This window comes from Triturus cristatus, chromosome 6, assembly GCF_964204655.1.
Source record: "Triturus cristatus chromosome 6, aTriCri1.1, whole genome shotgun sequence".
In the NCBI taxonomy this organism is placed as follows: Eukaryota; Metazoa; Chordata; class Amphibia; order Caudata; family Salamandridae; genus Triturus; species Triturus cristatus.
Window position 1 is genome coordinate 40,365,856 of NC_140589.1, and position 27,889 is coordinate 40,393,744.

General features: G+C 43.1%; 1 protein-coding gene across 1 annotated transcript; it reads right to left on the bottom strand.

Annotated features, from left to right (window-relative positions):
- Positions 1-1,880: 1,880 nt before the first annotated feature.
- On the bottom strand, positions 1,881-25,995 carry LOC146813732 (uncharacterized). The gene is made up of 2 exons (XM_085610222.1): positions 25,800-25,995; positions 1,881-6,162 (listed from the first exon to the last, which is right to left on the bottom strand). The coding sequence occupies exon 2, from the start codon at positions 5,836-5,838 to the stop codon at positions 3,907-3,909; it is 1,932 nt and encodes a 643-aa protein (XP_085466348.1). The 5' UTR covers positions 5,839-6,162; positions 25,800-25,995; the 3' UTR covers positions 1,881-3,906.
- Between the last annotated feature and the right edge of the window lie 1,894 nt (positions 25,996-27,889).

The following is a 27,889-nucleotide window of genomic DNA, read 5'->3' on the forward strand; positions in this document are numbered from 1 at the left end:
CACTATTACAATGTGGAAAGTTTGATTCAGTGCCATGCAAGTTACAACACCATGGAATTTGAAATTACCTCTTGGGACTGATTGTTCCTCTCTGTTCTACCACACAGAATTCCTAGTTCCATTCCATAGGGATAAACCCATACATTTACCACCTGCTTTTAACAGGTGGTAAATGCATGCAGAGTCTGATGGGGGTGGATAGTAAAGGAGAGAGGTTGGGGAGTTAGAGGGGAGGGGGATGTTATTTCTGGCACGAAAGAAAAGTACAAAAAAAACAGGGAAAGGAGCTTGGCTAAGCATGCAACTAAAGCCTGACACAATTTCATTATGCACAATTACTGCACACAATTACTGAATCTGGTTCCCCCTCACCCAGAGAACACCTCTGTGTATAGAGTTCACTGCCTATTCCAGATTCAGCCAGCTCTGCCCCTCTCTTATTTGTGAACCGACTTACGAACTTTTGTGCTAGTATACAAGAACCATTTTGTGATTTAAATTTATAGTTGCACAGTTTGTGCAGTAGCATGTGAACAGTATAAGTCACAGTTTTGTAGAAAGAAATGTTTCATATTATGTCAGAACTGAGGACAAGGAGCTATCTAGTCAACTTTCATGCCGTAAACAGAAAACTGATACATGACTTAACCGTAAATTGGACATAACCCCTACTGCACAACATCATATGCTTTTTATGTACAATTTCATTTGACACTGATTTTATGAGTTTCTGCCTGTTCACATTTCCCAAGTGTGTTTAGTGCTTAGTCAACATAACACAATGCAATGACAGATACAAAATGTATTCCTGGTTCTCTGCTGCTAATCCTTTTACTAATCTGACACTATCCCCTGGCTACTCAGGGTGGCTTTAAATCACCAGTCAGTAGAAGGCAGAGATGCAGGTGGGAGAGTTAATAATGAGTGGCCAGGAGGTCAGTGGGAAATTATGTTTTCATGAGCTCTCGGGAATTCAGTCTCTATTTTTCTACGGGTGCTATGTACCTTAGTTGATCAGTTGTCTTTGACACCGATCCTCTTTGGTTCGCATACTATAAATTCTTCTTGTACAGTCAGTGGTGGGCTGATGGTGGTAAATCCATGCTGTCCACTGAAGATACAAAAAAATATTGCAAGGTCCTGATAGTGTCAAACCCACAAATACAGGCTGCATGGCTTTAGGGAAATTTCCTTTTCTGCTTTGGAAAATACATGTTAGGTTCTATAGAGGAAGCTTCAACTGGCACTCAAGAAGATCCAGGCGTCCAGGTATGGTAGAAAAGACCAGGTACAAACTAATTTGGGCCTTGTCCTGAGAATACACCCAAGTGGTACTCCTTGCTTCACAGGCCTTAACGAACCAGTTGGCTATTTTACTGAATCAATGAGAATGATGTAGCACAGACTGTAAAATAACTCAGACAGTGAAAGAAAAGTTTAACATCTTCCTGAGCCATTGTTATAGTTCAGTGTGTGGTATTCAGACGGCCATGGGGACTGTTGCATAGATACTGCTTCCTTTAGCACACAAATAAGAGGGTTTCTCATAAAGTCTGTTGGCATCGTGTACATGGCAGAGCCGTAAAAGCATGATATTTCATAACACAGGAACAGAATATTAGAAATATTGAGAGCAGCCAATTGTCAATGTCTCGTGTGCCTATTTCAACCGGTCCTAGATTGTTAGCTTACACCACAGTGTATTCTTGCTTTTCAAATTCACAATTAGAATGGGAAAAGTTATGCCCCAGAATGCAAATTGATATTGAAATACCCACATTGTGAATTTGTCTCTGAAAAACAAAACAAATGCTGAATGGACTACCACATCAATTCTTTGACATATTTGGGTAGAAAAGCAAAATCTTAATAACTCAAAGTAATGAAATAAGACAATGCTTTTATTGTTACAATACCACGATAAAGGCAAAATCTATACAGACACACTTGTAATAAACTTAGCTAAAAGCAGTGATACACGTCTACAAATTTCAGTTAAAAATATGAACTATTCAAAAGACAAGTGAATATAAAAGTGATATATTTTGCGCTCACCCTGAAAAGAAAAGAAGAAACTTACAACGAAACTGTAAGTGTGGCATGTTCGCTTTTGCTGCAGAAGGAGACAAACCAGAAAGGAACCTCTAAAATATATCTAAAAGACTCAAAACACGACTGGCTGGTCAAATCTCCAAAAGAGATTTAGGTGCTAACTCTATGAACTACATTTCTTGGTTTTATATTCCTAAAGTCTATGAATCAAAAATAGATTGTGTGATCATATTCTTTAGCACTGTGTAATCAATTACTTTGTACTGGAAGGCTGACGAACAGAGTAGTGATATACTGTTTCCTATGTGTTAATCTTTGCAAGATGTAATTTACGGAGTAAAACTTTAATGGCAGGAAAGGGCAACAAGGCATTTTTGAAATGTTCAGCGCACATTTCAATTAGCAGCTTCTAGCATGAATTTGTATTTTGTAAACTTCTTGAAATAAAAGTCTGAAATCCCCAGTGAATAGTCTTGTTGTACTCGTAATTCTGGTTATATTTGCTTTGTTCCACTATAAATTGATCTCAATTAGCATTTTCTTGCATTACATCACCTTGTGTTTTTCTGAGTAGAGAGTACGTAGAGGACTGAAAGTTCTATAATCATACTGTAACAAACAACAAAGTGAAGGAAGGACTGTTTGAATTATAGCAGACACAGGAGAGATCACTCAGGGCAGCATTCCAAACCATTGTTTTTCATCCACTGCGCTGCTCTAGGCTGTGTTCCTTGCTCCTGTCTAGAGTGGTACAGTGGGAAAAAAAAGAAATAATGAACTGGAATGCGGTTCGAATAATGAGAAGTGGTGGAGATCTGTTCTGGCTGCCACCCATATTTTGTTTGTTTTAGAATCTCAGTCCTTGTGAGATTCATTTTTATCCCCAACTCCAGTTTTCTGGCGGCTAGCAGCTTTAATTGGCTAATAGTGTGTGGCCTTTGTGATTATTATTTCTTGCTTTTCTGTAATTATGGCTAGGTCATGATCCTAAAAGCCCAATTGTTCCAGAAGCATATGGAACAATACTTACATATTCTCTAACTGGGTGACACGAAATGTGGTGTGTCTGCATGTATAACAGTATTTTGCCATAAGTACCTAACTTTCAGACACCAGGTTTTTTCTCCTTTATAAGGAAAAACCTGCCGGTATTTGATTTACATATTTTCTCTCTATTTGTATGAAAGCCTCTGTACTGGGCAGCAATTATAAGTCTCTATATATGGATTTTAGTTTTTCACTACATAGCTCTGTGTATTTTTCTGGTCACTAGGGGATTGCTTTAAAAGGTCTTGATATTTTTGCACTTTCAAGTTGGCCTTTATTTTCTAAAGCTCCACTTTTTAACATTTTAATATTTGCTTTTGTTGCCAAATTTCTTTGCATTCAAGGCCTTTTCATTACGAGTTCCATTTTGAAGAATACCTGTGCAGATTTACCAGCAGAAGTAATTTTTATATATATACCTTCTGAATTTTGTCTCTAGCTGCAGCCAGTAGACCTATTACTGTTGTCAATTTGAAAAAGGCCCATGATTCCTCCTGCGATACATAAACTCCAAATGTATCTTTAAAGAAAAGCTAAAAAAAAATGATAAGTGTGCACTAGTTTCATATCCAACTGGTTTATTTATCTGTATGTACAATATCAATTAAAAGGTACATGCTAGAACAGGAACGGAAAGTTGATTCATAGTATTTTGTGACCTGCTATTACAAAACACTTCTGTATGAATTTAATTCTTCTGTAGTTTTTCTTTTCTGCAGTTGGCGTCCTTTATTGCCTTCGATAGCAAACAGACATTCATTATGTACCACAGTGCATCAACGAAAGTAGCATTAACTCTCCTTTAGATCAGAATGCCTCTTCATATTCAATATATTTAAATGGTCTTTGAATACTGTGTGTTCTGAGATGCTTCTCTAGCCATTTCTTCCCCTTGAAGACCTTGGCACATTCCTGACATGTGTAGGAACTTTCCCTAGAGTGGGTAGCTTGATGGTACTGAAGGTTTGGCTTAAATTTGAACGCCTTTTCACATTTGGTACATTTATACGGTCTTTCACCAGTGTGAGTTCTCTGGTGTGCAATTAGCGCATGCTTCGTCGGGAAAGCCTTGTCACATTCAGAACATGTATGTTGTTTTTCACCAGTGTGGGTTCTTTGATGTAGATTTAACTGTCCTTTGCTTATGAAAGCTTTGACACATTCAGTACATGTATATGGCCTTTCCCCAGAGTGGATTCTCTGATGCAGCATTAACCTGTCTTTTGCTTTGAATGCCTTCTCACATTCAACGCATTTATATGGCCTTTCACCAGAATGGGATGTAAGATGTACCATTAGTTGTCCTTTTGTCACAAAATCATTGCCACATTCACTACATTTGTATGGTTTTTCCCCAACATGAATTTTCTGGTGTTGTGTTAGCTGTCCTTTTATTTTGAAACCTTTGCCACATTCAATACATTTATAGGGCCTTTGATCAGAGTGAGTTCTATTATGCGTAATCAGTGCACTTTTTGATATAAAAGACTTCTCACATTCAGTACAATTGTATGGTTTTTCACCAGTGTGGGTTCTCTGATGAAGTAACAGCTCACCTTTTGTTTTGAAAACCTTAGAGCACACCATACATTTATGTGGTTTTTCACCAGTGTGATTTTTGTGATGCAGTATTAGCTGTGCCTTCGATTTAAAAGCCTTATCACATTTGCCACATTTATGTGGTTTTTCACCAGTGTGAATTCTCTGATGTAGCATCAGCACCCGTTTTGTTTTGAAAGCCTTATCACATTCAGTACATTCATATGGCCTTTCCATGGAGTGGGTCACACGATGTATTATTAGGTGCTGGTTTGACCTAAAAGCCTTTTCACATTCAGTACATTTATAGGGTTTTTCCTGAGTGTGGGTTCTCTGGTGTAGCATTAGACATTGTTTTATCTTGAAAGCTTTGTCACATTCTGTACATTTAAATGGTCTTTCTTCAAAGTGGAGTCTCTGGTGCACCATTACTTCTCCACTTGTCCTAAAATCCCTGCCACATTCACTGCAATTATATGGTTTTTCCCCACTGTGGATTCTATGATGTACCATTAGGTTTCTTTTAGTCCTGAATGCTTTGTCACAATCTGTGCATTTATGAGGTTTTTCACCAGTATGGATTCTCTGATGTAGCAGTAGCACTTGCTTAGTCTTGAAAGCCTTTTCACATTCACCACATTTATATGGTCTGTCTTCAAAGTGGATACTCTCATGTAGCATAAGCTCTTTCGTTGTTCTAAACGTTTTGTCGCATTGTGTGCATTTATATGGTTTTCCACCAGTGTGGATTCGCTGATGTGCCCGTAACGCTGATTTATGTGAAAAAGCCTTGCCACATTCAACACACTTAAATGGTCTTTCTGCAGAGTGAGTACTTTGATGCCGTGTTAGATTTATTTTTGTTTTAAAGAACTGGTCACATTTGGTGCAAACATATGGTTTTTCATCTGTGTGGGTTCTCTGATGCACTATTAGATGAGTCTTTGTTCTAAATGCCTTGGCACATTCAGTGCATGTATGTGGTCTCAACCCAGAGTGGATTCGCCGATGTACCACTAAGACCGCTTTTGATTTGAATGCCTTTTTACATCTGGTACATGTGTATGGTTTTTCATCAGTGTGGGTTATCTGATGCTGCTTTAAATTCCCCTTTGTCTTAAAAGCCTTTTGACATTCAGTGCATTTATATGGTTGCTCATCAGTGCAAATTCTCTGATGTACCATTAGATGTTGCTCCATTTTTAAAGAGTAATCACATTAATTACATTTATTATGCCGCACTAAATGTCACTATGAAGAAAAACGCTGCACATTAAATTCTGTAAAGTCTGTCCATTATGTGCACCTTTACCTGTTCCAACAGATATATACAACTAAAGGATGTGTGTATGTTTTCTTTAAATCAAAAACGAATTCACAAATGCATACGAAGGATTTTCCCTTGGAATAGTTTTGGCATCGGAAGATGCTCCTCTGGACAATACCATCACCGCTCTTTTGTTTAATGACAAAAGGCTTTAAAAAAGAAAATGATCTTTTCCTTTCTTGTTGTATGCCAGGTACCTGTTAGATTGGGAAAAAAATAACATTTCATGAGAACGAAATACATACGCATTAACTGTAATAATCATGCATTAACTGTAATAATCTACATGAAAACTCAAACAGTCACGGACTACATGTACGAGTCAGCTTAGTATAAGCTGGAAAAGGTTGCAAAGATATGAAGGACACAGAGGCAATAAGACATTCACTATGCCTAAACATTGTTTAACAAAGATCCAATCTATATGTGATCGATTAGCCTTGCCTACAACAAAACACCTAGAATAATCTTCCTCATTTTGGGAAGAGATTGGAAATCTTTGCCACAGTAAAAATTGGAAGCCTTAACCACTTCTGATGCAGCCCACTCATGTACTTGTTTCCCCTTGGTGTTCTTTTCTCCTTCTTACAGAGACAGTCTGATTGAGTAGTACAGGAATTTTTACCATTGTCATCAATTTGCGTATGATCAGTCCTCTTTAGTTAGGTAGCAGATTGGTAGTAAAAATGAGATATGGGGGCTGTAAGTTTTGTATTGTGTGGAGCTGAATGGTTAGAATGCAGAGTTAACATTATTCTTCATAGATCAGGCACCACTCCCGCTCCAAGGCACGATCTTGCAAATGTTGGAATAATCTTGAATAGAGACTCTCGAGCGCTAGATTAAATTAATTTAGAGAAACCAAGTCTGGTATTTGCCCCATAAAGCTAGTGTACAATGCTCCCCTTGCATTGAGGAAAGATTAACATGGCTGTTGTTTGAAGCAGGGGTCTAAAACTTGGTCAAACTATCACCATGGGGCAGAACAAGACAGTTATTCTCCCTTGTGTGCTACTTTTTCCCATCCCACTTCCCATTGCCACACACTGCCACCGCTTTTTATAAATAATTTGGGGAGACCCATGCGAAAAACTGCTGCAGGTCCCTCTGCTATTTAAAAAACAAATACTTCATTTTTTTTTGTTTTTATTTACTGATCCATCTCACGTTGGTAAAGAATCATTTTCTTTGCAGGCATGCATAATAATCATGACGTATCAAGCATGTAGAAATAACAAGCCTCCTTTTTGTTTTGTTTCTTCCAGCCATGCAACACATCTTTTTTTTTAATATATATTTTTATTGCTTTTACAACAAGCAAAATCAGCAATGCTCTTATGCCATGTTGAGGTACATAGGAATCTTATTATATCAGACCAACATATCAAACATTCTGTCACTGCCCAACAAGAGCTGATCTCAGCTAGTCTTACACATGTCTACCACAGCTGATCAGATCTTAGGTTACATCAATATCTATGTCGCATTGTAATACACCCTTTGTTTATATCCACACTTCATAGCAAGTCACATCCCAAATTGCCATCTTGTTGCGGATTATTGGAGAGTTCCCTTGTCAGCAGGCCCCCTTGTGTTTCTTGGAGAGCCGCCACCAAGATAATGATGTGTAGTGTGTGTGTAGCAGTCTTATTTCAGCAATCTATGATCCACCTCGATTTGTTATTTCAGCTAACCTTAAGTGTTTCCCTTTTATAAGGGTGTGGTACCGGGTCGGTTCGATAGGACTCGCATCAGCTTGGCCCATTCTACCAACTACTCCGACGATTTTTCGTCCCTCCTAACTTGTTGCATGTGAAACTCCTCCGCCTCTGTCCATTCCAGCATATCCCAGATCCAAGCTTCTTTGGGAGGCGCTTTTGGGCTTATGCAATGACTAGCAATTCACAGGATCACGCCCAGTCCAAAAAACGTAATTCTCAAACGTTGCCTCACCCTAGATTTCGGGATAATGCTTCAGAGTAGAAGTTTCACCCCTTGGAATGTATGTGCTGACTGTGTAGGCTACCTCCAACCAAAAGCCATATGTAATAGGGCAAAGCCAAACCCTGTGTAAGAAGTTCACCCTGCTAATGCAGCATCTGCCACAGCTTGCTGAGGTGGTCGGGTAAATTGTGTAAAGTTTTTGCTGGTGTATAGTAGGCCATATGTAGATAACTATACTACACCCATTCAAAACGTGCATTACTGGACACTGTCTTCACCCCTTTGCAGGGCTGCAGTCCACTCCTTATCGATAATTTCACCCTCTAAATGGTCTTGCCACTTGTCAAGTACTTTCAATTCCTGTACCTATTTATCTACTCGTAGCGAGCAGTATTTATGAGAATCCAGTTGTCTACATTGGGACAGTGCCAGCAGCAATGCTTTAGTCTGTGATTGTGGAAGGGCCTTCGGGAAAGGAGACCTTATGCTCCTGGCTGTGTAGGCTAGCTTAGCATAGTGTAGGAACTGACCAGGACCTATCTTGAAGTTCACCTGCATTTCCTCAATTAATATAAAACTGTTCTCAGCATACAGTTCTGTATACAGGCTATAGTTGGGACATCCCCCCACCCTTTTCGGGAACCACCAGTGTATGCCAGTTGCAAAGGGTGATCTTTTGATTATTGTTGTCACATCCTTTAGTAGACATGATGGATAACATAGGGGAGATGCATCAGTAATAAAGTGAGGAGAGGCTCAACACAGTGCACATGACTAAGGAGGCATTTCTCCCAATTATCCCCTTTGTCCTGCCAATGGACTGCATGCTGCAGCTGGGCCACCATATAGTATAGTTCTAGATCTGGAACCTCCAACCTACCATGCTCCCATATCCCTAGCTCACTTTGCCACTGGATTCAAGCTAGCCTGGATGATGAAGTGTGTTACTCAGAAACCGGTCCCAGGATGCTTGTTTCCGGTTCAGGGAAGACCTGGCTTGGCAGTTCGGGCTAGACTGTTCCCATGATGCACAGGGTCAAGACTGATTTGCATATAGCTGGGTCTGAACTGAGGTGGAGAAGTGAGCTAAAGAACGATGATGGATTCAACCCAGATCTGTGACTGGGGGTGAGTGCCTGGAAAGTTTCAGCATGCCGTCCATTATCTCCTTGTGTTTGCTTTGTTCGCCCTAAGTTGGCAGGGTATGTCCAGACAGACGTGGTTCCCTTGCTCACTTTGCAACTGGATTCAAGCTAGCCTGGCTGATGAAGGGTGTTACCCAGAAACCGGTCCCAGGGTGCTTGTTTCTGGCTCAGGGAAGACCTGGCTTGGCAGTTCGGGCTGGACTATTCCCATGAGGAACAGGCTCAAGACTGATTTGCAAAAAGCTGGGTCTGAACTGAGGTGGCTAAGTGAGCTAAAGAATGATGATGGATTCAAACCAGATCTGTGACTGGGGGTGAGTGTCTGAAAAGTTTCAGTGCTCAGTCTATCATTTCCTTGTGCTTGCCCCATACCCACTTCAGCATATCAAGTTAGACTCTGCTCCACCTACCCACCCATATCAGATCTCTCATCAGTCAGTCAGGGGCTACAAACATCTGTTGAGGGATCAAACAGGCAGCCCCCTGCAGCACATAAAGACAGTAGTACCATTTTCACCACTGCAACTCAGCCTATGACGGATAGTGGAAGTGCCTTCCAAACCCTAATGCACCAGACAGTCCACCACTCTCCCTATGTTCAGCCGATGGCTGTTATCCTCATCCAGCTGTATTCGAATGCCTAAATATCATAAGTTAGATGTTTCGCACAGATAACCACCATGGTGAACAATTTAGATTTATTTTGTTTGCTAAGGAGACCTGATATCTCCTAATATTGTCAGGCCTTTAGCAGGATCGGGATTAAGTACATGATGATACAAATACACCGAGTATTGCTGGCATACATAGGACCCACTTGGGTGATGTCTCCTACCTGTATACCCCAAGGATTAAGCACACTTCTGAGCCTATGGGTCAGCGGTTCCATCACTAGTGTGAAAAGCAGAGGCAAGCAGAGGCAACAGAACACAGTCCTGCTGTATTCGCGCTCTACAATAAACTGATTCAAAGTTATTGTGCCTGTCTTAACACGGGCCAGTAGATGCGTGTACAACAGCTTTATCCATTTCATATAAGTTGGTTTGAGGTTCATGGCCCACAGCACCTTCCACAGATAGGCCGAACAGACCAAATCAAAGGCCTAATCAAATCAAGTAGGACTGGGTGCCATCCTGATCCAACCCAACCACCGCATGAAGTACCTCTGAGCCAGCATATATATATTTTTCTGTGGTATAAAGCTGCATTAGTCCTCGTGCACCACCCCCTGGAGGACCAAAAGAAGGCGATTAGCAAGTACCTTACCTAATATGTTAACATCCATATTTAGCATAGAGATAGGATGTGGGATAGGATCTGACCAGGGCAGGGTCTTTATCTGGCTTGGTAGTTAGGACTAATTAAGCTGGTAGTATCTCCACCTCACAGGCCTTATAATACACGGCCAATAATCTATCTGCCACTAGGGCATTATCATGATGATAAGACGCTAATGGAAGTCAATCTCCATTGTCTGTATCTCCTCTATCACCGTCAAGATCTCGTCTTTATTCGGGGGGGGGGGGCAGAGACAGACTCTCTCTGTCCTGGAGTCTGTGGCGCAGTCGGAGGCCCAGAGTAATAGGCAGTCGTGTCCGGCCCAATCACACCTTGGCTATTTATCTATAAAGTGCTCATATTCTGGGCGTACATCTGGTTAATGCCCTCCTGGGTGTAATGTGTGTGCCCAGTTCCATCTTGGAGCTTCAAAATGGGCATCTGAGAGGTCTTCCTCTTAAGCAGACATGCTAGTAGTAGGCTAGATTTGTCACCCCTCTATACAGTTGTCGCCTATGAGTTCTACTTCTTTAATTATCCAGGCGTTCCCATGTCTATATAAGGGTACCTTTGCAGGTCACCCACTCTTAGAGTTCTGCATGTGTATGGGAAGAGCCACCTTCAGGGTTTTTAATCTAATCTACTATGAGCCCAATAAATGTTCCAGTTCTTTTGTTACCCTGTATACATGGCACTTACCCTGCCTGGGTACCACAACCTTCATGGCCTCCCATTCCACTGCCCCACATTGTCTGCGTTAGCCAAAAAGTAATCATGGAGAACATCTGCAAGCCCCCGAGTGAACACAACCATCAGTGCCACAGTACAGAGGTATATCGGTATTTTAGCTATGCCGCGTCCTGCCACAAAGTTCACCTTTAAGGGGGAACCAGCTGACAGGTTTTCTATAAGTATGACATACTCTTATATTTATGTGCATAGCAGGATTGTGTGTAGCAGGAGAAAATATTAGATATAGGGTGCAACATTCTCCACAGCTCTACCAAAGCCAATCCAGACACTGCCCCCACTAAGCTGTTGGTCATGTGTGGCTAAACATTGTCCTTTGGTGGGTTCTATCCAGGTCTCCATTTACTATACAACTGAAACTGCTCGCCCATATGTCTGCGGCAATATAGTGGGAGAACTTCTGCACTACTTCAGGGAAGAACACCGCCTCATCCAAGTTAGGGGCATACTCGTTGCCCATACAGAAATTATGTGAGTTTAGTGAACCCACCAATATTTGGTATCTGCCCATCACATATACCACTAGGTCTTTCAGAAGAAATGGAACACTAGGCTCCACCCAACCCAATACTCCTCTGGCATATCTGGAATAAGTTGTTGCGTATATCTGCCCCCTCCATTTTTAAAGAACCTTGGGGACATCTCCCCCATATAAATGTGTCTCTTGTAGTATCTGTACGCTAATATCATATCGCCGGAGATAAGAATGATCATGGGATTTGATTCAGCCTTCATGATTGGTTGTGTGCTACAAAGTGCTACAGCTCTGTTTACTGTAATTTAATGTCTAGGTGTCCTTCGGACAAAATAGACATTAAATCTTCTTGCCTACAACAAAGTCAATATGTCACCGGCGTCGGCTATATGAATCCCACACCTCTGAAGAGACCCCCAAGTGCAACAAAGAGATGAATCTCTAGAAAATTGGTTTGATTTATTCAACACATATCCTTGTAATCTTTGAGTGGAAGTAGGTAGCAAACAAGTACGTTTCTGAAAATGTTATGATGGAGAATAGCTGCTGAAGTATGTTGTAAGCCTCAGATTTCGTATCAAATGGAGAAGGGGGCAGGGAGTGCTTAGGCTGCATCAAGGCTATTTATATACATTTAAAATGTTACGTTTATAGACAGAGTTAGAGTCAAGGCAGTACTTTTACTGTTAAAAGGGTTCGCTTTAAGTCTGGTATGAATCTATTGCTTTACAGTTCTCTATACAGAAAAAAAGGGTTCGATAGTAAACAGCAAAATAAATATATAAAATTACTCTAATGCATCCATGCAAGCGTAGAAAGGGAACTTATACTCACTTTATCTTGAGTTTTATCCTCTGGGTGTAATAAAATGATGGTGTGAGTGATGTTTTAACAATTTCTAAAATGGTTCTGTAAAATGTATTTTCCACCATTGGGCTGTAGTTGTAAATATGTTGACCCACTACTAAATATGGTTCTTAAGACAGCAGTTTTAACACTTCTGTAAAAGGTATACTTGGAGAAATTAGATATGGCTGTCAATGGGTATCACGTTTTGTTTCCATGCTTTTCAAAACTGAAGACTAAATAGGTCTAATTGCATGTGATTGAATACTAATCATTGGCTGGGAGAATTAATTAATGCCTCAGAGGACAATAGGCTGCTCTGAGCCCAGAGTGAACAAAGAGGCAATAACTGAGGACCACTCAGCAGGGATTACCTATCTGGGAGCAAGCAGGAACAGTTGGCAGAACAAAAGGCAGTTTTAGCACAACTTGGAAATAATAAGGAAGACTTCTGCTAGTCATTCCCAGAATCCCGCCTGACAGGCAGCCTCAAGTCACAGTAAAGGAGAGAATCAGTTTTGACTCAGAAAGATGAGAGGAGAGCTCATCTAAATTGGGGAGTGGCTAGGGGGCTTAAGGCAGGCCTGCATGGTGGCAGCTGGGTGCTGCTGTTTTTGAACTTGGAGCTTCTGGGGAATTTTAAAGTAAAGCAAAGAGGAAGTGCTAGAAAGACGCTGGAGGATTAGATAGGATGTCATTTTTGCAGCACACAAAATTAAGAAACACGTAAATAAACACAAAAACCAGTTTTTTTCAGGGATTTTCAAAGGTTTCTTTTGTTAACATGCTTCAGCGTGTTTCCTTAGGGGAATTCCAAAACTTGTGTGTGTCTTTCTGGGTGTACTTCTGTAGTGGCACTTAGGACAAAACCTAAAGGGGGTATGCTCCATGCCCCTTTCTCATTCTCCAACCATGTAGGCCCAGTGTTCGGTCTTTTCATCTCAGTGTTTCTCTGTAGTTTTCAGCTTTTTGTAGGCACCTTCCAATTCTTTACCAGTCATTGTTAATCCACTTTCCACAATGGTGATTTTGGAGGAAGCCTCTCTTTTTCCCATACAATTTCTTCTTCCTCAGCTCCAGAGCTTTCCCTTAGGCTTCCAGATCGAATGGCAGAATAAGAATCTGAAGATGGCGACAACATCAAGGGATGTCCAGAGCATATACGTCTGATGTCACTCGGGGGGGGGGGGGGGGGTGTTTAAGCCCAAATGGTCGATGACGCACACAGAAAATAAAGAGATAACAAGGAGACTATTACATACCCAACCACTAGATAGCGGAATAATGCACAGCATGTTAATCTAAAAAAGATTCATGCTGCAAAAATATCAGTATCATCTACACATACTACCTAGTAACCAACCACCGCCAACAGACCTACTCCGTGAGTACCCTTATCCATGGAATTTGGATACTTGACATCTAATCTCAACTTTTCCACTTCACCTACAAATGCTAGTAATAAACACTATCCTAGAGCTTGGCAGAGCCCACAACAGTGACATTTCCCTGGGAATGGCACCCCTTTAGCCTTGCCATCAGACTTACTTTCACCTTAGCATTGACCTAATGGACTAAGTTGGAAAATGTAACCAGGAGACTGGGTTTTTAATCCCAGTCTTCTTTATGGCAAAATGAAATGCTCTTAAACAATCGCTTTTTGAAATGATTCCTTGTCTCCATTTTGACACTATTTAGAATCAGTGTAAGTGCTGCTAGTATTTGGTTAATGGCTATTACCTAGAAGAGCAGGGTCCCAGTACAGTCTGCCAAAGTCACCAAAGAACAATCTGGTGGTAAAGCAATAGCCTTTGCAACAAATAGCAATTTGCTGCATTCTTTAATCTACTGCTTAACAAACTGTTTAATCATGGGAGAACCATAAGATTAATAAGAGGTGGTGAACCAAAATGCAGGGCTATGGTGTCCTGCATGGTAGCTGTGTAGTCAGAAGGAAAAGGGCCACAACTGCAGGACAAAAGTGTAACATGCAGGACAGTTGGACACCCTATTCTCGTTCCAGGCTCCTCACTCCAGAACACTGTAATAATGCACGGTGGAAACGGGCCTCACCTGGATTCGCTGACTAAATCAAGTAAAACCCTTAAGACTGAGGTCAGGAATGCCGTAAGAAGAAAAGGAAAAAAGCATTTACTATAGTGCATGATATATAGGCTGCATCATTACAAGAGAGCAAGGGGCTTCAGTTGGAGGTGGGAAGGAGAATCTGGACCACTGCCATGGAAGACAGAGGGGACTACACTAGTAATATAGAACACTCAGAAACAGAACTCTGGTCTGTCCACACAAGAGATCTGAGACAGTGTGTCTTTATAGTCAAGAGGTGCTAAGTATGAGAAGAAGACAGGGTGGATAGGGCCCCAACTGATAAGTCTGTCAGGAGCTGCGGGACATTGGGGGGGGGGGGGGGGGGGGGGTTCTACATACACTATGGGACTGTCCACGGTTGGTAGGATTCTGAAAGTGGGTCCAGGAAGGACTCAAAGAGGGAGCTGGCTTATTGGCAGCGGTCTCACAAAAAACTATTATTTTGAATATCTGTGGGAAGAAGAACCCCAGAAAGTATCATAAATTGTAGGCCACCCTGGGATTTGCGGTGTGTTTTAGAAATGTTGTTCACCAGTGGGAAGCAGCTGAGCATCAGAGTGCTGAAGAGTGGAAATCTGACATGGATTGGTGCAGGTCTGAAGAGCGCCAGGTTTATGAAAGTAGAGGCTGCCTTATCAAGTGGGAGAAAATATGTAACATGGGGGCGAGAAGGGTGGAGGGACATACCCGGGCCTTATGGATGGCCCGTTCAGGCAAGAGAAGTATCCCGATTAAGACAAAGATTATGACTTGTAGGTGACTTGTGTGTGGGGAGGAGCGGTGTGGATTTTAAGGGTTAATAAAGTGAATACAATTGAAGATCGATGTGGTATCCTGAGAGATACTTACTGCTGCCATGATTGTTTTGGTTGTTTAACTGCAAAATAAAAATTGTTACAAAAAAAAGTATGGCAAGAAGAAATGTGAATGAACACTCTTTGTTCTGCCAGGACCAACTTTGGCCGTGGCCAGGACCAACTTTGCACCATAGTCCTTGACAAACCTACAGCCAGGGCTTTAGGTATGCCAGGTCCTGTCAATGCTCAGCATCAGCACTTCTAAAAACTAGCTGCTCAGATGGGTTCTTATCATGCTACAGAGGGGCAGGAGGGTGACGAGCAGAACTCACTCAAAACGTAACAGGTTTACAGTGATAAAGCGTTTGCATGCGCTGCTTCTGCCCAGTACGAGCAGCTTCTAGACATTTTCAATACTATTTAACACAGTAAATGCTGTTACTGATTCAACTTATGCAGCTAGCAACACCAGAAAAGCCAATAGTCCACATTTATTTTATGTGTATTATCAGTTGTTGTATTATATATCTAGGTGTAATTACAGAAAGAGGCAGCAAAACGACCAAGCAACACACTATGCTGAATAAGCATAAATTCTATGTCAGATCAGAGACTTGATTATGCTTTACTTTCTTTACTCAAAACTCACAGCAGCAAAAATAGAACGATAACTCCCATAAGTAATTTCATTATGTCATCAACTACATTTGACCACAATAGCTAATCACAATGTCCCTCTGGGTATAACAGTCCACACCGTACTCCTTTTGTCTTCTTTCTTTGCTGCTCACAGCAGCCTCAGAAAAGTGACCTTATTTAGTTTCTCACTATTTAACATTTGAGCAGTATTAAGGTTTTAGTGAATTATTTGGTACATGTACACTGACCGAATTATGTAAACCGGCAATCAAACTCAGGAAGCGCAGCTTGCATAAGTGGGCACTTCCCTCAACCCCTCCTGCCAGGCAGTTTGACCTGGGGTGCCCCTCCCCTGTCCAGTGCTTGCTCTGGATTGTGGTTAAGTGACAGCGCTCTCCTCTTGAAGGACGTCTCTTGCGGTGTCTCAGAAGCTTCCCCTAGGTGTCTGACCTGCTGATGCATTCTTTGTTTGAGTCTCAAGGAGGAATTTTGTCTGAGTAGGCGTGCGCATTCAACACCTTTTATGATTACAGTGCTACCTCAGGTTGTGCTTCTTGTGTGTTTTTTCTCCACATGGTTAGTTTAATTAGGAGTTTTCCCCTTATATTGACTGGGGTGTTAGTCAGGTGTTATCTTCGTGTACACTATAATTCATTATACTGACTTCATAAGTGACTTAAATGGGTGAAGCTCATGTATATGGTAGGCAGGAGGAGGTGATAGAGGAGTATGAGGTGGACCCAGAATTGGCTTCCATTATTAATATGGCAGTTTCCCAGTGGGGTGAGGCGGAAATGACAAAGACATTGCAGAAGTTGCTGGGCTCCGCCACCAAGAGCCCCAAGGGTTCTTCTGAGAGTCTGCCACAGACGCACATTGAAGGTAGGGCCCCATTGGACTGCAGGGCTTTTCATAGTCCAAAGAATTGGCAGTAGCCTTTGGTAAACTGCAAAAACTCCGAAGTGGACCTCCTACAGAGGAGGCAGGCCCAAGTGGCCTTTTCAAGCAGACATGAGTCTGATACTGGAACCTTGGTCTGACCAAGACCAGAGGGCCATTGATTCCCCCTTCCCGGATGAGGACTCAGACAAAAGATCTAAGAGATCTCGAGAATGGCACCCCACAGGGGGAACTAAGAAGGAATTAAAAGACTGGAGGCGGCTAGAACCCAAAAATACCAGACTAATGCCTCTGACCTTTTCAATCCCAATGACATACCGCATCCCAACTCCTTGGAGCAGAAGCTCTCGGAGACGGTGGCATGTTATTTGAAACAGTGGCTGCGACAGCCGCTGGACAAAGAGGTCCATAACAAACTCTAGGCAGAATGCCTGAGACCCTCTAATACCGGGCAAGGTCATGCCACGCATGAACTAGACACCATGATGGTTACCTTAATGGGCCGACTGATTAAGGACCCCAAGAGGGATAGTGAAAAATCTTGGGAGGTTATGCCAAGATAAGCCTAATAATGTTACAGGACCCCTAACAAAGATCATGGAGTTGGTGGGACCTAGTGAATTTTTTTTTTGCAGTTTTATATAGCACAGACATGACACGAAGGTATTTGAGCGCTTTACGTGAGCACAAGTAACTTAACTCAAGGACACAAATTTTGGGTGGCAGGGGGTTAGGCAAGGGAAGATTAATTTATCTGCCCACAATTGCAGGATGTTGAGCTAATGCAGAGATCGAACCTGGTTTCTCAGTTGCAAAGTCGGTACCTCTTGCCATTATGTCACATTCTCTCGTTCGTTGAGGCCTTTACATCTCTGGGCATATTTTATCCATCCTTAAAAGAGAGATTTATAGCCCCTGTATTTTTTGCTGGAAGTGGTAGGGGTCACTTATCTGGATGCGTCCCCTTCTGGATCGGGGGGGTAGAGTTTTCCATTTTTGGGGCATACTGCACCAAGGGGGCTAGCCATCCATGGCCCATATACCGGAGGCTAGATTGGAACAGATCTTTAGAACTGCAGATTGGTCGACTTCACATTTAAGGGACTCTATTTCAAACCAACGGATCAGTTTGCTTCATTAGTGGCAAGTAAGCGTTAAAGAAGCATAACCAAGCCGCCAGTCCTGATATAGAATGAAAACTTTCCTAGCAAACCTGAAGGAAAATTTCAATTCTATTAAGGATACAGAGGCACATAGTACCCATCCCGATGTGTGAAAAGGTTGGAGGACCCACGTTGGATAGAAGTATCTCACTTAATATAATACTGTGCCCCGTTTATATCTGCATTGTTTATATTAAGGGCCTTGCTCATGCAAAGAATTAATGAATACTGTTCCTTTTTAGTTATGGAGGATAAACAATGATGGCAGTTGCAGCGGAAAGGAGAGGTGAGAGAGAGGCCACCATTCGCAAAAAGAAAGAGGACAAAAGGAGGTTGACACGGGGGGCAATTGGTGAAAAGATCTTCAAAAGATTTGGTTGTAAGCTGTTAAGGTCCAAAATGATGCCTAAATTCCTGTGCTCCAACCATCCCGATAAAAAAGATCCAATCTTCGCTACATAGAGTGTGACAGGAGTAGTATGTCCTTTAAAACTCAAAAAGCTATCAAATTTTCCCTATACCTCAACCAGCCTACCCACATAGGTTATGTGTTTAAATTGTAACCTTCTAAATGGGACATTCTGATATTTGCACCACTCTTCTGGACCCGTAAGGGTAATAACTTATCCAGAACCCACCGTCATGGAAATAGAAATGCCAGGAACCCCAATCTGACAGAATGGTCTCCGGACACTCATGGAATCAAACTTTAGTACATTGTGTTCCTCTAGCTCTTTTTCTTGCCCTCCTGCTTCAACTGAATTCGACACCAACATCACAAGATTACCCTCCTCAATATCTTAATCAGAATTGCCTTCTGATATACAGTCAACAGAAAGAACACGTTTGGGTTTGACATGTGTTGACTTGATTTGCACACACTTGCAAAGTCTCCTTTCCTCTTATACTTGGTGCAATTATTATCGACTGCGGAGCATGAGGAGGCATTGCCTAAGTCATTTTTGCTGCCACACCTATAACACTCTAAAGTAGTTTTCTATTTAATGTCCATTTTCATTTCTACTTTACCACGGTGTCAGAAACAACTGCATGGACCCGCGTCTCCACACTCTTCGCTATCTCCAACGCTTTATCCAAGATAAGGTTCTCCTTCGACAAAAGTTTCTTGTGGATCTTTTTTGCTGTTCGTTTTTTCCACTAATTGATCCCCAAGTATCCCATCCTAAAAGGTTTTGTAGCCACATGTTGCAGCTAAAACTCATTCATGAAACTCTCCACTGGTTACCAAAGAAGTTGCTTACTCATATAAAATTTGTGCCTTTCTATAACAATGTTACGTTTTTTCTTGAATCGAGAGACCATCATTTGGATGGCTGAGGCATAGTCGTATATAGCATCACAATCCTCCTTAACAGCTATAGGTAAGTCCTTTAGTACTTTCTTACCTTCGGTCCTAAAGAATGGCACAACTCCTCCATCAATAGCCTCTAAATAGGCTTCAAATCCCTTTAAACAGGCTTCTCATTCTACTGAAGTATTACAATTTGATGTGGAGGGACAGCTCCTCAAAAGACCAATGACTTCCGGTTAAAAATCGGGATGCAACGGGGCCCACCAACCCCAGCGGCTGGCATCCAACTCAATCACAATCTCTGGAGTTGAGTCAAATATTGCTTTGCTATTCCAGGCCTCCATGTGATTTAACCACCACAACATCTCCGACCTCGTTTCCTCCTATAGGATAATCTGTTCTGCATAACGGAGGCCTTTCCAAAGATGAGGAATCTTGAGCCTCTAAAGAGCCTGATAATGTAACGGGCCAGACAAAATGGCCTGAATCGACGAAGCCAACAGGCCCACAATACGAGCTATCAACCTACGTACAGTCTGCTTACTCAGAGTTGATCTAAATTCTCTTTTGATGCTCTTGACCTTTTGGGAGAGGGGGAATCAGCTGGCAGATGAGAGTCTGCCTGTAATCCCAGAAACTCTACGCGCTGGGACTGAGTCAGAACTGATTTCTGAGCGTTTAGAACAAAACAGAGGACCTGAAGAAGTGTGTAAGAACTAACTGTGGACATTAAGCCATAAGAATGATGTTGCCTAGATAATCAGACGCACCCCTCAAGGGATCCCACTACCAGTCTAAGGAGCTTCGTACAGCAACAAGGGGCGGAGGAGAGGCCAAAGGGAAGGACTTTGTACTCGTAACAATGACAGCGCCAGAGGAACTGAAGAAAAAATCTGTGGGGTGAAAAAATGTGACTGGAAAGATATGAACCTTTTAAAAATGTAACCAAACCATCCAGTGCCCCTCTCGGAGTATGATCCTTAAGAGATGGATGCCCTCCATTTTGAAATGGCGGTAAGCAATCCAACCATTGAAATCTCTGAGATTTAAGACCAGATGAGACCCACCCCCTTTCTTCTCCACCAATAAGATGTAACTGATAAAACTGTTTGGGTGGGGTGACAGTGCCTCTATGGTGCCCTTTTGCAGGAGAGTTTGAATCTCTTAAGAGATAAAATCATGTGCGAGGGAAACCCCTTCCTCAGTTTGTAACCCTGAACAGTCACTAGAACCCAGAGATCCTGAGTCAGATTCTGCCATTTGTGAGGAAATTACTGGATCCCGCCCCCGAGTAACACCTCGGAAAACAGAATAAGTCTCACCTGTGGTACCAGACTCTTGGGTGGGAACCCTGCGATCCACCGTAGCGGCCTCTCCGGGAACGATTCTTCTTACCTCAAGGACGAGAGAGGTAGAAGTTGGAGGTGGCAGAAGGCATCTCAGTAATCCCCTCTGGTTTGATAAAAAACACTCTATGGGCCTTGGCTAAAATCCCGGCCAAACGCTCTCCCTCTGAAGTGCCCAGCCCTGCCAAAAAGTGGTCTGAAGGCTTTGCGAAGGAAACCTTGAGCTTTCTCGGGTTACTCAATGTAGCCACAAATTTACATAACTCTGAGAAAAGGCTGACCAAACAGCAGATCCTGAGCCACTGAAACAGATTCAGAAGATGCAAGCTCAGTGAGTTCTGGTCAAGATTAAGGAGGATGGACCTATGCAGCTCGCTGGAAATAACTTAATTTCCATTGCCCAATTGGCCTATAGCCCTCTGCCCCCAGCCAACCAACTCATCAGAGTCAATGGCCAAAGCTGACTACTTGGCTCAGTAACCTAACTCTAGAATGTTAATGAGGGGTCCGGACATGTCGAGGAGCTTATCCTGACAAAAACGCCAGGCCCTATCTATACCCTTATTCAGGTCCCATGAGTAATTTTTGAAACAGGTAATGAGGGTTTGATCCACTTCAGGAGTGTTAGTGACTTTGCCCGGGAGATCATGTCGAAGACACTCTGAGCGCAGGCGCTCTTACATTTTTGTCAAACACAAGGCAGATATGTGATTGGACATAGTCCGCCACTTCCTGGAGGTGAAAGCCACGTAGAGGAATTTGTATGAATAATTTTGGTCGGCTCAATGGCGAGAACTTTAGCTTGAGGAGAGGGATCGACATGATGTCACTTGCATGTACGCTTGCTAGGATCAGGTTCATCTTTTTGGTCTGAACTCTGGGAGGATAAAGTACTGGAATCATCACCCGTTGTCGGAAAGAGGGCGGAGAGTATTTTGGAAGTGCTGTAGTCATGATCCATTGCCAAGGAGCTGGTCACTCGTTCCAAATTAGAGGCGTGTGATCCCTTAGGGGTTTTCCTGCTGGCTTTTAGCTTGAGAGGAGAACTGACGACCTTTTATATGTGAAAGGTGTCACTTCAGGGGTTCAATGGCTTTCACCAGTGTCTTGATCTCGGAGTGCTGTACCCCAGCTTCCACTGCATCCAAAAGATCTTGTTCCAAAGACCCAGCCAGGTCATCATAATAATAGCCCTCCTCATAGTAAGCAGCCATGTTCAAAAGGTTTGCACTGCAGACCAATAAATGCCTCTGAGGGAAAGAGCAGGTGAGGAAGGGAGACACACCTCTGAATACGAGCAATCAAGGGGAGAATGCTGCAGACGGACCCCCAAAATAGGCCAGCAAACCACGAGGCTAATGCTAACAAACAACGTTGATAAGAGACAAGGAGAACTTAGATGCGTCTCTCCCGCGTTCAATCAAAGCCTCCGAGAACAGAAGGCAGAATTCCAGCCGTCGTGCATGCACACTGGCCGCTCGAACTTTGTCATAGAAAGAGGACACGACTGCAGTCATGCTGCATTACTCCAAGTCTCCCACTCCACACAATGAAACGAGGGCGAAGAACGGCTCCTGTGTAGCTGCAGGACATATAGAAAAACAACAGTGCATGTCAGAGCAACGCTTGGTGGCCCCAAAGAACGGGCGAAATGTCTTAAATAAACAGAAGAACACTGTAAAGCAGCAATAAAGGCACATTACAGCATAAACATTCAATTATCAACAAGCATCAGTAACACGAACATAAAAATGAATAAGGCACTTAAATGGCTTACAAGCAGCAAAGAAAGAGGAAGATGGACTGTCTACAAAGGGATTATATGGGATGGGTCTACAAGGTTATCATGTGACTGTTATGGAGTAATGGGAAAGAGTTTAATTTGATTGACTGATGTTTTGAAGTGTAAAAGAAAGAAAAGCATAATCAGTGCGTTGTTGATGACAATGTGGCTGGTAATTAATGGGAGTTTATGTTTTGGTGCTGTGAAATTTTCGTAACGAAAGTAAAGCACAATGAATTCATCAGGCAAGCTAGGAAATATTCCTTTATTAGCATATGTGTTTGAGCCACGCCCCTAGCTGTATATGCTATACCCTATCGAAAGACCCTTCTCATTAGGTCGAGCCTCAAGTCAGCATGTATGCGCTGCGAGACCTGATGTATCTACAACATGGGCTTTAACCAAGACCATCCCTTGCCATTGGTTCTTTGTTGTGCTACTTGAAATGCTGGCTTTGTTTTTGGTCCATTGCTTTCCATTGTCCAGCATTTAGGTGCTTGCTTGAGGCCCAGGCGATTTCACTCATTGTTTGGCCATCCAACCTTCAGGGTTCCTACTGGCCCAGCGCAAGATGGCACCTCCTCCCGTCTGGGAATTCGCATCAGCCAAAGCCCCGCCTCATCCCGGTGGCTGCTTCATCAACAACTATCGCTCTAGTAAGGTTACAATCAGTTGTTTATTGGGGCTTGGTCTGACCGCAGCTCTGCAGTGCTGTTGCAGGGGGAATCCAATTTTAGAGAATATAAATGCTGCCTTTGTATACTGCTCGTGGCTCCTATGTTCATGTCGCTGGCAGAGTGGAGTGGAAGGTTTCCACAACCTCCATGAGGCTCGCCGATTTAGCATTTTGTTGAATAATGCGGGAGCTTGATCAAGGTATGAAACTAATAGATACAATTTATACAGTAGCAGAAATTGTCACTGATAATATAAATAGTTATGAAGCACTTCAGGCTGTAAACCAGAGGTATGCAGCTAATCGGCAAAACCAGAAAAATGCAGAGTTGTCTACCATTATCTCTCAAGTTTTTGTTTGTTTGAGAAGAAACATTATGGGAACTAAGCAATGGAAGCTCTGTTTCAAACCTAAATCTGCAAATGAAGGGAGGTAAAATAGAGAAACAGCATACAGGCGATACAGTGTGGCGACCTGCCGCCCATCATTCTTTTCTATTTATTTTCTTTTGTAGAATTTACGGCCCGCCGTGCTTTAGCTTAAACATGTGAAGCTAAAGTGCTGCTTGCCGCGAATACTACATAAGTAAATAAATAGAAAAGAAAGCAGAACCCAACAAGCTTTATTAAAACGTGTGTAGTGTTCCGTTTCTAAAATCTAACATGTATAATCAATAACAGATGTAAAGGGCTATTTCAGTCAAGGGTACTCCAAAGAGAACCATTCCCATTAAATTCAGGGCAACAATAGGACTGTGATGTGATGCTACTTCTTGAGATGTAATTTTGCATTGCCGATGTTCATAAGTCTCCTCCCACATACATTTCTTTTAGGGTTTGTTGTCTGGAAAAGAGGGTCTACTTCACACTCTGCATTATATTGTCTTGAGCAGAAATGGTTTCTAAACTATATGGGGCAATATGTAAATAATCATGCATTCCTGGCATCAAGAAGGGGACACCTATAGGCATCTGTCCAGGATGCCCTTCGCCCCCCCTTGCCTTCAGGAGTGTGTAAGTGACAGAGTGTAGGTATCCAGTGACGAAGAAAGGGAGACTGGAATGCCGGTGCAAGCAAGGAAATGGAGACCCACAGTCAGCTTGTTAGGTAGAAAATAAGGGCATTATTGGTGGTGTTCATTGGGCATATAAGTTTCTTGGGCCCCGGAGCCAGTGCGCTAGCCATTGATAGCTATGGCCCTACTGGTCCCCATGCGAGGGTGGGGGAATTGTTGCTCCTCAGGTAGTACTGATTCCTAAAGGCATGTAGCACCTAGTGACTGCTATTCGTGATGCCAATCCCTGCAAATGAAGGTTGGCTTCAGAGTATAACTTACCAGAATGTGGTCATCTTTCGAGGGGAAGACAGCATCCATAAAAAGGCACACACTTTATTGAGGCAGCCTCTATGTTTTTCAAAAATAGTTAAAGGTGCTTAAATACATAACATTTCATTTTTTTTATGGCAGAGTTTTATATAGCGCGAACTTGACCCGAATCCAAGCAGGTATCAGATCGCTTTACATAGCACCAGTTACGTTACAGGAGGACACACATTCAATCTTTGTTAGGCACGGGGAGATTACGTGATTTGCCCAGAATCACAGGATGTTCAGCGTCATTACCGAGACTCGAACCCAGGTCCGAGGCCGAGCGCCGCCCTAGCCAACTCCTCTCCAATCTCATTGTTTCCTGTTGTTAACACATCATTATATCCGAGATACACACCCTGTGTAATTATTCAACCATCAACCCTATCTTGTTAATCTGTGCAAGCATGCTAACAAAGTTGTGGCGGTTTTTCAGTTTATTTTATTTGTTTGCACACCGTTGGAAAGCGTTTGCTTAATGTTCAGTTTCTAAATGATTTGCCTGCTCTCATATCACACACTCACCCTTTCAACCACTTCTCCATCCATACACTTACTCACTCATCTACCCAGTCACTATTCATTCATCTACTGAACCACTAACAATTTCTCCAACTACTCAGTAACATAGCCAGTGTGTCACGGGCCCTAGTAAAAGGAAGGAAATGCCCCATAGCTGCTCTTTGGATTATAAAATACAGCAAAATACAGGGTTCAGTGGCCCCCCCTGGCCTGTGGGGGCCGGTACCATTGGACCAGCTTTACCAATGGAAGTTACGCCCCTACAACTACTCAGTATCGATACACCTATACATTCATCCATCCACTAAGATATCAACACATTCCTAAAGTGACATACCCATTTGCTCATTCACTCCCCATCTCTCACATATCCATCTATTCATCCACTTCCCACTCATCTACTAGTTGACATTGTTCATCATTTAGCCATCTTCGACCTACTCATCTACCTACTAACTAATCACCTCACCTACAAACTTACTCATCACTCAATCATTCATCCAAACACCCACATCTATCCATCTACTCATCCATCCATGCATGCATTTAGTAATCCATTTCCACATACTTTCATATACACAATGAATCCAACAACTCACCCCCACGCACTCAGCCACCATCTATATGTTGCATCGCTAAGTTCTTATATGATATAAGGTCTCAAAGCGAGACCAATTGCATTGTAAATGCTTAAAGTCATGCCAACAGCCAACCAATACCAGCTCGACGGCCCCTCTGACCCCAAAGACTAATAAGATCACCTTGAAATGTACTACTGACCTCTGGCTGGTTCACGATGACGTCGCTAACCTCGGATTCCTTTCCAGGTCACACGCGGCGCAGCCACCGCTGAAAGGAAAGGAGGCCTCAGAGCCCGCAGGCCGAGTCACAGCGCCACGCCTGCCACAGATCCGCCGCGAGCGCTGAGCGTGGACGGTGCCGTGCAGCACCCCGTCCCTTGGAGCATGCGCAGACCGGTCGGACTCTACCAAGGAATGTAGTGTTTGCAGCGCGGAGCATGCGTAGACCGTGGCTTCCGGTTACGAGCATGCGCAGATGAAGACATTTGTCTTGTGTATCTCAAGCTCCGAGCATGCGTACGTCTGCACGACCTACTTAAACACTTGTATTTGTGGTTTTACAGCAAGACCTGAAATTAAAACAAATACATCAAGAGAGCAGGGAACTGTCTGCGCAGCAGAAATACATCTCGGGTTTCTGCTGGCTGAAGAGGCCTTACGTGTGAGTTGAGTGAGAAGTGTTACTCCAGTGTTATTTGGTAGAGGAGTCCCCTTTGGGGTGTTAGGCTGGTCTGGTGTCGGTGAGATTGTATACCCGTACAGCTGGATTGGTGGCCGTGAGATCGCATTCCCTCACAGCACATATACGTCCTTTTCTCGCTTTATCCAACAATAGTTATTGTGAGGAATTGTGTATTATATGGTGCACTTGTGGAATAGACTCATGAAATCAACTTGGGTCCAATCGGGCTCGTTTGCTAAACCTTCTTCTAGTGGTCTTCAAACTTTTTAATGTTGTGCCCCCTTCAAATATTTTCACAATGATTCTATTAAACTGGCAATGTTTAATATGTCTAGGCTTATTTAAACATTTCAGTTAAGTTCTGTTACTGTTTTAAACCTCTGAAGGGGGAATAAAGCTAATGGGAGGGTTTGGGACTGGTCTCGTCGTATTGTACCATGGATGACATTATATTGGCATATAGACTGTACCAAGTTATGTTTGGTGTTGCTTATATTATTGTTGCTGTTGTTTGATCAGTGGTGGAAAGCACATGTATGTACATGTCATTGATGTGATATGTTGTATTGCCCTGTTCTGGGCAAGTTGCTGACCATTGACCAATAAAAAGGAACGAAAAAAAAAAAGTTCTGTTACCATTTTAAAAATGCAATCAAAATACATGATTGACAAACGTACTAATCTCTTTAGGCAGGCTAACGTGTAAGTGTATCCACAGTGTGATTATTAGAAATGAGGGTAGGGGTTTGAAGAGTATTTGGAGCCCCTTCCCTTTTGGCACCTTCTCCCAGCCAGAATGTATATGAAAAAAAGATGGGAGTGATGGCCCATTACAGAGCCGCTTACTGTCGCTCATGTTTTTTCCACGGAAAATAAAGGGCTGTTATCAGCATAATGCTTCTTTTGGCCAGAGCCTGGTGCCCTCCCCCAGATCACTTGAAGCCCCTCTAGGGGGGTCCGCCCTCCAGTTCTAAGACCCCTGCCTTGGCTCAACCAAGGGTAGCTATGAAGGGGCGTGGTTTAGCGTGTGGCTAGATGGCTGGGCTTTAAGCGAGCTCTGCCGGCCGGGCGGAATAAACCTTTAACATCCTGCAGCAGTGAGGGGATAGAACCACACAAAAAAGCGGGTTTTTACCTCACAAAGCCCGGAGAGCCGGTGTCACTGCTCTCCATCTGCCAGGGTGCCCTGGATTGCCAGAAAGCAGTGCCTATCTGCCCAGGGGGAGACGACATTGGGCACTCGCATTGGCGTGCAGCCCACTGAATCGGAACCGTCTTTAACTCCTATCCAGAGACCTGACCCGCGTACCGAGGGCCCGCTGACTGTCTGGTCCTGCATGGCTGCTGCGGCCTGGCTTCGGCTGATGCCGCTGCTGCTTCCTGGGGTGCGTGGCTCGGAGCCGGGCCGAAGATCTGCACTGGCTGTGGCGTGGCCTGTGCTGTACGAGCGGGCCCGAAAATCGGACCTGTTCCGCACTTGGGCCTGCGTGGCTGCTGCTGCCCGGCTCCAGATCTGTTGGCGCCGGTGTCGGCGTGTACGCGGCCCAAGGCCGGGATGAAGATACACTTCCATGGCGGTACGGCCTGGACTGCGCGTGCGGGCCTGA

Bases quoted from the DNA above. Each gene is read 5' to 3' on its own strand.
- LOC146813732 (XM_085610222.1), bottom strand. From the start codon at position 5,838: ATGGAGCAACATCTAATGGTACATCAGAGAATTTGCACTGATGAGCAA.